Source organism: Rhagoletis pomonella, unplaced genomic scaffold (genome assembly GCF_013731165.1).
Source record: "Rhagoletis pomonella isolate Grant_MI unplaced genomic scaffold, Rhpom_1.0 Rhpom_scaffold_00002, whole genome shotgun sequence".
Classification (NCBI taxonomy): Eukaryota; Metazoa; Arthropoda; class Insecta; order Diptera; family Tephritidae; genus Rhagoletis; species Rhagoletis pomonella.
The window spans coordinates 41,144,652-41,155,241 of NW_023458556.1; the positions used below are offsets into that span (position 1 = coordinate 41,144,652).

Here is a 10,590-nt window from a genome sequence, read left to right on the forward strand (position 1 = left end):
TGGGTAGGTGCGTGTTGCCGTTGACCATTTTCTAAAATACATCTGTCTTTTGGAAGCCAACGCTCTCGCATCCCTCTTAGCCGACTCCAATAGTAAATATCCCCTACAGCATTGCGTAGCAATTGTTTGTCATAATCGCGCATGTTAACAGGTTTACCGATAACTTAAAAATGCGTTGACTGCCGCAGCGTTGAAAAATATCGGAAGTCGTGCCCTCCAAACGAATTGGTCTTTTGAGCCGCTGAACTTTACCATTTAAGCTTTTTAAAAGAAGCCATTGAAAGTCCCGGAAAGCTGGTAGATGAACACTTGCTGGTGCCGGCGACCTCGTTAGTATCCTCCCTTAACCGAGACATTGATGATTGCATACTCGACCCTTTGTATCTGATTGCCTATTCTACCTAGAAACTCTAGGGGAAGACGGTTCCGACCCTCATATTTTCCCTTCCGGTGCATCGCTTTGGTACTACGTATACTCTTAATCATAAAACGCATCTGCAAAGTTGTCGCACCGAAGAAGAAATTGCTGGTGTTATTGAAGAGGCCCGAAACGAATCGATACGCAATTTCTTATCGAAAGCTGAACCTTTAAACCGTCAGTGTAAGACTTTAGCCACTAAACCTCTTACCGTCTATGTACCAATCACTCTGTTACACCGCCAAGAATTTCTTCGGGAAGTAGTTTGAGCACTGAGCTCCACGTTACATCCCAGTCACCCATTTTTATTGTCCTACTAGAAAGTTCATATCTTTATATAATTTAGTCCGCGTATAGCAATTTAATTCAGCCTATTCGATTTTCAAAGGCTCGCCCTGTTAAAGTTCTAAGCTTTTCAAGAAAGCGGGCATATGGCCTATTGCGCCCAATCTGCAGTGGCTGCTACTTTAGATTGTGTCGGCGGTAAGTCATCACTTCGGCAGGCATATGCAAACATCTTCCCATGCCGCATACGGCCATGAGTTCATGCGTTTTACTAATTAACAAATTAATTATATTTCTAGGTGTGCGAACGGGCATGAAATGAGCTGCCACACAATACCGCAAGGGGCCCACCGGGGCTAAGTGTGCTTCTTTTCTGAATTTAATGCAGGCAGCCACTCCGGAATAACCTATCCAGCTTTTGCAATTCGTTTTATTGAAATTGCGCCCAAGAGCAATGATATAACGCATATTTTACCCAACTAGCATGCGCACAAAAAAAAAACGACATCGAGTTGCCATGAACAACAATGGCTACGTTTTCATTACTTCCAGCTGATAATGGTAATGTTGAAAATTTCTTTCATTGTCACAGCTGCTTCCTTGTGCAATCAGGTGTAAAAGCGCGCTCTGGCGTATACACATAAATACATACATACATACATACCCTGCAGAAAACTGATTAACAACTGATTAAAATAACCAACTTTTAGTTAGCTTTTTGCGGGATTTCGATAAATAACTAACTTTAGCTATGACAAAACTAACTTTAACTTAGTTGTAAAGTCGTGCAGCAGTCATGCAGACGTTAGCGGGAGTTTGTTTTCTTTACAAGTTTTTATTTAAATATCCTCATACAAAAATTACTTTCAATACACTTTTTTCCTGCACTTCGCAAATTCTGTTTCGTATTCAGGACAAATAAAACGAAGGACGAAATTTTATATTATCACTTTGATGTTATGTCTGATTGAATTCAAATATGAGACCACCTACAAAAGAAAATGTAACAAACAAGCAAATATGTAGTGTTAAATGAAATAAGTAAATAAATAAAAAAATAAAAAAATGGAAAATATTTTTTTTTATTGATAGTTTATATCCAAAAGTAGTTAGCTACAAGTTAGTTGACATCTAATGCAGGGGAAACCAGTTCTCATTAATTTGCGGACATCGCCCTTCAAAAGTAGTTAGTTGCAGCCAAAGGAAATGGTTCGTAAATAGTTACCACTATTCGACTGCTACTTAGTTAATAGTTAGCTACAAACTAGTCCCATTTCCTGCAGGGTACATAAGAAATATGCAATCCTTGATGCGCTAGTAGCTAAAGTCAGCAGTGCGTCAGCAATTTTCTCGCACCAAATAAAGTTTTTGCTGCTGTCGCTCTGTAATTACAATTCTTTTTTCTCATTTTGTCTTCGGCGTTAGTTTTCGCTGAAAATTTAATATTGACTTAATCATCGAGCAAAATGTTTAAAGTGCTGAGGAAAGTGGGTGAAGCTATTTATATAGGTTTATACAGATGTGTGGATCTATGCACTTAATAGAATTATGACTGGGGCAATTAACTAAGCTTCTGCTAAATAGCCGCAACTAGTCTAAAGTAAATATGTAATCATCGTATGCAGCTATGGGGTTGTTTTAGATGTAAGCAGATTAGTTAGTTTTCCTGTACAAATGTTTTTCTTTCAATGCTAGTTTAGTTTTTGTTATAGACTTTTAATCAAAAAATATATAGATTGTTAACATCGAGTTTGTAATTCCATTGAATTTAGGATGATGTAAGCCAAAGCTTGTCATAACATTTTTTAAAGATTAGGAAAACCTGGGAAGTTTTGCGCTTTTGTCGCGGGGTGTATGTATATCTCGCTGGCTGCAAACAGAAAATGTTCAGCAAAAATATCCTTTATATAAATGTGCATATTATGTATGTGCATTAGGGTGGTCCAAAAATATATGTGAAAAGTAAAGTCGGAATTTTTATGCTCTCACCCCCTAGGATAGTCCTATACCGAAAAAAGTATATCCTTATCTATTTTTTTTTTGAAATCAAATAATATTTAGAGGTCGCTCAAAGCGCAAAAAGTTTTCCTTGTACTTCATATGGGGAAAAAACATCTTTTCTTAGAAATGGTATAGAGTAGTTAAAAATCAATATTTTTCTACCAGAAAAGGAGATTCCCAATAATAATACCCAATTGTTTATTTAACCATTTTTTCATCGCAACTATAAATCATAGATCCGCCAAAAATCCAAAAAAACCCCGAAAAATGCTATGGGGCGACAAATAAAAAATCCTTAGTATTAAAAAATGGTTAAATAAGCAATTGGGTATTATTATGGAAAGTATCCTGAAGAGAATCGGAGTTTTCCGATCGAAAAATATTGATTTTCAAGAATTCTATACCATTTCTACGAAAAATTTTATTTTTCCAAATTTAAAAATATCCTTGATTTCAAAATAAAAAATAGGGGTATACTTTTTTCGATATAGAGCAATCCTAGGGGGTGAGAGCATTAAAATTCCGACTTTGCCGTTTTTGGGCCACCCTAATGTGCACGTAAGTGATAAAGTCGTGAAAATAAACAAACCCTCTTTCAACTGTTGAGACAACTTTTGTTACATTTAAATATACATACACCGTTATTTGCAAACTTCATCGAACAACACTGCAAATATTTGATTTACCTGATTGTTATATTTATACATATTTATATATACATAGTTGTATGTGCTTTTCCCGTTTTCGCTTTTTTCTTCTGTGTAAATAAACACCCTTATGTAAACATAATGCATTTTTATACTCACTTTTACTGCATGCATAAACTTCCATACAAATGTGCATTCGTTTGCACCAGCAATGAAATCGTGTTTCGTGTTCCAATTCATTTTTTCCTACGCGCCACCCATGCATTGAGAATTTATTTTGTATTTTTATTGTTGTAGCTGGCTTGTTTTTTTGCAATACTGACTTTCACTTGTTTTATTATCTTTTCAGCTTATGCCAGCTGTATGTCACACGGCGTCCATTTGGCTGACCTTGGCGCTGGCTGTACAAAGGTATGCATGCAAAGAGTATAGCTTTAAGGTATATAAAGATGTATGATATGTAGGTATGTATGAATATATGTATATGTATAGTATAGTAGGTGGCAAAATAAAATTATCGTAGGCGAAATGCAACTAAAATAAAGTGTTAAAGAAAATTTTCAACAAAAAAAAAATAAACTCAGAGCATATGTGATCCTTCAAATCCGCCATTATTTGAGAAGTGTACCTATAAGCTAACGACTTTAAATCAAATTGTTCTTCTACAGCGGTTATGTTCCATACTTTTTGTTCTGCACACTGGTTGTAGATGAGCTCCTAGAAAGCTTTAAATGCATAGGAATCAACGCTTTTGGCTATGCAGATGATCTGATCATATTGGTATTGGGCTGGCAGGGAGACACCAGGCATCCATAAAAGTAACTGAGAAAAGGTGCTCTGAACAGCGACTTCCAATAAACCCTCTAAAGTCAACCATCGCCCCTTCACTAAAAGAAGAAAAGTCAATTTGACTAAACCTACACTGGGAGGGAAGGGTATTGAGTTATCGCAAGAGGCGAAATATCTAGTTATAAACCTGGACAAAAATACGTTCTTCCCGTCTTCAAACTCACAGACAAAATGCCATAGAAATTATTATTCAAAATAAGACCTACGGGGTAATAATTCCTGAAAGGGACATTTACAGAAAATTAATTTCCCAAGTCGGATATACCTGTTGACCTTTGATCTAGGAAAGTTTCAAAAAAATCGAATGGCTACATATCCAACTGTCTTTGAGGCGGTGATCTGTACAATGAAATCTGCGCCCTCGAATCTCTTCGTATTAAAAGCCAGTGTAAAAGCCTCAGGCTTATTCAAAACCTGAACATGAAAGCTTGTGGACGACTACAAAACTCTAACCAGATTAGGCAAACAATACTAATTTTTCTTTGGATCCAAATTAAGAATGCAGGGTAATTTCACTACGCATTCAGTGTCACCCCTTTAAACTCATATAAACAGGCTTCTGTCGTTTCCAATTTCATTCATTTGATCATTGGCTGAGCCACTGAACACTCCCTAAATAATTTTCAGCATTTTAAAGAAATTGAGTTCTTATAAAGTCTAGTAATAACTCTGTAAAACCACCAAAATTTTAGATGAGGCCTGTCGCACTATTTTCATACTTATATTAAGGTAACGATATTTATATATGAAAAGAGCACGTACATACCCAGCAAAAAATGGGTAATCGCTTTTAGTGGTAACGTGTTCTAGAAGGCATAGCGTTATAATGCCTTCGAATTTTTTCGCTTCTTTTATGCATTGCTAGTATTGCAAAGTAGAATGTCCTACAATATTTTATTTATTTCGCTTCTTTGTTTCATTTCGGGGAGTGCAAAGTAGAATGTCCTATAATATTTCCTTTTTAATTCGTTTCTTTGCTTCATTTCCGGGAAAGCAAAGTATAATGTCCTACAATATTTTATTTGTTTCGCTTCTTTGCTTCATTTCCGGGAATGCAAAGTAGAATGCTGCATCGTAGTCAGCTGAAAAATAGAATGAATATCCAAAAGTTCTTTTTCTACCGTTACTTTCTGTGGAAATTTGTCTCGCATAAAAATCATGTTTTGCTTTGTTCAATTTGCAGCGAAGTTGAAGTCAGTCGATGAAGTGAAGTACAAGAGTGAGGAAGTACAATTTTAAGCTTAATTAATAATGAATGTATGTACATACCGATTTTTAAGAAAATCCAAATACCTAAATACATACATACATATGTTTGTATAAAAGCTGATTTATAAAAATTTTAATTAATTTTAATCTTTTAAAACATTTTCTGATTTAAATTTAATATAAATAAGTATGTACTTATCTAGGCAGTCTACATTAGTTTCTCTGTAAGGCATTCTTTGTTCGCTTCTCTGGATTCTGTTTATCCATGCGTTCTCCCTTCGTTTGAAGGTAATGCTGCGGGTAAGGGCTTACCTCCAATGACATGCCCATGTTAAAATAAGGCCTTCTTGAAGCGAAAGGGTAAGCGATTCCCGTCGCCTAGCTCGTTTCTACTTTCGTTCCTGTGGTAATCGTGTTTTTTGCTGGGTATGTACATCATCGTATATCGAACACCAGCTCAATAATTAGATTTTCTACGCCTACATGTAAAACTGCATTTTTCCACTTACTGTATGTGCGTGTACGAATATGCAAAAGCTCAGAAGCATATCTATGCGTATATAAAATTTAACACGAATGGCATTGCAATTTTAGCAATAAAATTATAAGTTCATACATATCTTCTTTAATGCCTTTGAGCATTTGCTTTGCGTTTGCGTACACATAAATAAATATTCAGGATGCTGAAATTGATAGACATGTGTCTCGATATGTATGCTTTCGCATAACCCACTAAACAAAAATTGTCCTCGCAGCGTAGTAGCTTATTAATTGTATGATTAAATCTAAAAAACGCAATGTTAATAAATATTTGGACAATTAAAACCATAACAAACAGCCCTATTCCCAGGCCGGTGATAAATCGCATGGCAATCGCTTTCGGTAGTTTTGGTAAACTGCTAGTTGGCACTCGGTAATTCTATCAACTGTGAACGTCCTTCTCAGATTTATTTCGTTTGTCTGGTAAACTATGATGATTCGCAGCTATGTTTTGAACAGCTGATCGTAGTTCACCAACCACCAGAAAAATTATCAAGCTTCCACCACGATAACTCGGTAAGCAGTACACCGATAATAAAATAATTTTACACAAACATAATACATGGGAAAAATTACCGAACACCGTGTAACCGAGTACCAAGCTTGGTGTGAAGACCCCTATAGTGTTGTCGTTGTGTTATGTTTGATTAGTGATGACACGACTAATCGAAAAACCTGTTATAATCGGTTATTTTATTTTGGCTAACGATTTAATTGTATCGATATAGTCCTTTCGATTAATCGAACTATTAATATATTAATTTTTTAGATATTCGAAAACAAATCATCAAAATTTTACTCTTAACTCACGCAAAATCGTACGAAGCTAAATTACATAATCAAAAATTTGCGCTGCAACCACCTAATAATAGCTAGACTTATCGTTGATTTTGGCAATCTTTTTATTGAATTTTCTTTCGTATAAACAAAAAAATTTGTCGCACATTCTTTGTATGGAGAAAGATGCGCAACATCACCAGCAAAAAAATACTAGCTACTTTGATTTCTGTTTTACTAGAATTGAATGGACTACAAAACTGCACACTCATAATCTTACTAAGAAATCGAATTAAAAAGCTCTAAATTTTTCCGAAAGTTTTTTGGATTTTTTTTTTTACATTACACAAAGTTTCAAACTTGGATTTATACGGTTTTTGTTATAGAATAAAGTACCTATAGCTTTTAATAAACTAAAATTATATAACAAAAACTAAATTGCTTAAGCTTGTCAGTATGTATGCATCCTTTACCAAAACGGCCCATTTTTTTATTATTTAATAAATGGTTATTACCGATTATTCGGCTAATCTCCTACGATTAATTGCGATTTATGATCGAATGCTTCTGATTAGTCAATTAACCGTTTAATCGATTATTAATTTTTTTTTTTGCTATCATTACCGGCTGGTCCCTTCTCTAAATTTGGGACTTTAATGTGCTCTCCAGTCCATGTTCCCTTGATGCGCAGATGTATTTCTGATCTTCCATCATCTGCTTGGATACGTGTAGTACCTTCCAATCCTTTCGCAGGACATCCTCCGACTTTACCGTGCGCGGGATCCATTCTTAAGGCGAGTATTACATCCTTGGCTGTGGAAATTTAGTACATGCTTTGCAGTATTTTTGATCCTTGGACCCGTGATGCTCGTTATCCAAGTGCTTCCGAACTTTCTTCACCATTTCACTCACCCATTCCCAATGCTCAATTTCCTTATATTTTGGGCTGTTATGCGTTTAATAATGGCTCTGGTTTGCAATGGGACTATTTTACTGAGCTGAGCGGCACTGAACTCTGGCGTGCTGCCCCTCCATGACTGTGTGTTCTTGTTTTTGTTCGTTCTAACCCCTGCCCGTCGTGGTCGACCTAAGTGATCTTAGGTATAAGTGGTAGTAAGCCCACCGTTGCTCCCTGGTGCGGCCTAATATCAGGAAGATTCCTGTCTAATGCAGCCCAAAATGTGGACCCTTTGGCTGTAAATCATCGAACACGCACAGTCAATGGTTACCAGTTTTTGGTCAACTGTTCACGAGCTATCCGAAACTGGGAAGGAGGCAGCATTATAACGAAAGTGGCTTCTCTTATTTTTCTTCAAGTGACTTAAAAGTAACATTTTTCATATCAAAGTCTAACCATTGTAACTCATATACGCGTGTGTTTTCTGTTTTGTAGGTTTGAAACAACTATTTATTGCACGTTCAAATGGAAACACAAATAAAATGTATATTAATCATAAAAGCTTGCTGGCATGCATGCATCACGTTCAGTTTATTTCCCTAACTCAATTCACTATTTTTCGTGCGTATCCTGTTTCGTGCTTGCACGTACAGGAAATCCTTTTCCAACAATTTTATTTTTTGTGAGATGTGCTTCGCTATTGAAAAAAAAACGTAACGCGAATACCGCAAGTGATGCAAGTATTTGTTTGCCGGATTCTTGTGTACGAATATTTCTGTTTCGGTTAATGGACGTTTTAAAGCTCACAACTGCATCCACACCAACTACAGTGCCAGCTTTTATACAGACAAAACCTCATACAACAAAGAACTGCTTTTAAGTCTACACATGCGTTATCTCCGCTTGATATCTCTAAGCACTTGTCAGGGGCTAAGCAGTTTTTGGTTTCTAAAACATAGTTACTCTTAACGAATGGCACGTGTGGAAAAAGTTTTTGCTTGTAGTTATGGTTGGTCGTGACAGCCACAATATGTTGCATGCTATGAAATATTACATATTTGAGGTCATTTTTGTGACTATGCGCTCTTTCGTTATTTGAGAATGGTGAATACATATGTACAAGTTTTTGTTGAAATAATATTATTTTTTTCGTTTATTAAATGTGATACAGGCCGTTTCATACCTATAGCACATCAGCTAAGCTGCTCTCATCGTCAATCGTCATAAAAATCAACAAAACAAAGTGGCTTATAAATCCAAGCTGAAATCCGTATGCAATGTTACGTCCCTTCCCCTTCTTTTCATATTGTTTTAAAACCGATCCCGTCCCCGATAAAATAATGCCGTTACACAAAATCTATCTATTAATACGCTAACATAAACCGATTTCAACATCAAGAACACCATTAGAAAGGTATGAGGAGAGTTTTTAAATTGGTTGAAAGTTACGACCAAAATCGTTGCTTAACAATTTCCGTATTTTTTTATAGTTGTTGTTGCAGCCTGTTTAATTTGAGTTGTTTTCCCTTTTTTCCACTTCGTATTTGAAATTAAGCTGTATAATAAAGATATAAATGTGATGATGAAAAAATAAATGATAAAAATGTTTAGAAGGAAATGAAAATAATGAGAAATACATAAGAAATAAAGTAGCTGAAAGGGTAAGAAAATTTATGGAAATTTTTCGATAAGAATGAATAGTCATCTCAAATTTAGTTCTCGAAAGTTATAAAGTTGCCGAAATTTATCGAATCATCGAAGATTATAGCTATCGAAATTTATCGATTTATCCATGTTTATTGTATTATCGTACCGAATCGAATTATTCAAAATGATCAAGGTTTATTGAGTTATCGAAATTTATAAACACAAAATTTGTTGGATAGTTATCGTAATATAAAATTTTATGAGTTTATAGAAATTTTTCAAGTTAGTGAAATTTATCATGTTATGGATATTTATTTATAGTTATTGCAATTTATCAGGTTGTCGTAATGCATCGATTTCTATGAAATTATCTAGTTACCGATATTGATTTTTTTAACGAAATTTGTCGATATATCGAATAGAAGTTTTTGGATTTTCAAAATATATCGATTTATATCATATCGGCCGCTGTGGTGTAGTGGTAAGCAGTGCGCGCTTCCACTCCGCAACGCCTGGGTTCAAACCCTGGTCAAAGAAACATCGCAAAAAAATATAGAAAAAGGTTTTTTCTTAACAGCGGTCGTCCCTCGGCAGGCAATGGCAAACCTCCGAGTGTATTTCTGCCATGAAAAACAGCTTCTCATAAAAATACAATCACCGTTTGGAGTCAGCGTAAAACTGTAGGTGCCTCCGCTTTGTGTGACAACATCAAGGCGCACGCCACAAATCGGAGGAGAAGCTCGGCCAAACACTAACATATGTGTAAGCGCCAATCTATTATTATTATTATTATATAATATATAAGTTTAATGAGTTTTCACTGCTTATCGAATTTTATGATATTAGCAGAGTGTAACGATTAGGCAATCCAAATTTTTCGATAGCGTTTGGAGTTATCAAAATACGCAGAGTCATCGAAATGTATAAAAGTATCCAAAGTTTATCGAGCTGTCGATTTATGTCGAAATACAAAAATTTTTAGCAAGTCTCAATACTCACTGTTAACGAGATTTATCGAAAATTATCGAAATTAGTCGAGTTATCAAGTTTTTTTGAGTTAACGAATTTTAGTGTTTTTGAAATTCATTGATTCTTTTCGATTCTTTTAAATGGGTCATAAATGCTTTATAACATATTCGGATTCTGCGAACAAAAATACGTAACTTTTGTCGGAAACGTTTTTTTTTTTTTTTTGAGTGGAATTCCGCTTAATAAAGTGGACTTCCGGTCTGCTTAAACCACTTCTGGTGGAACTGCAAGTCGGTAGTATGACCAAAAGTTAGAACATCCTCCAATTAGTAATTTGAAATTTTTCGTTT

General features: G+C 35.3%; 1 protein-coding gene across 1 annotated transcript in view; it reads left to right on the forward strand.

The window, feature by feature from the left end:
• LOC118734659 (sex peptide receptor) overlaps nucleotides 1-3,762 on the forward strand; it is a gene marked incomplete at its 3' end in the record, with an annotated part of 23,581 nt that extends 19,819 nt beyond the window's left edge. The window contains 1 exon segment of the mRNA XM_036464366.1: nucleotides 3,701-3,762. Coding sequence (XP_036320259.1) covers nucleotides 3,701-3,762 — 62 coding nt within the window.
• Between the last annotated feature and the right edge of the window lie 6,828 nt (nucleotides 3,763-10,590).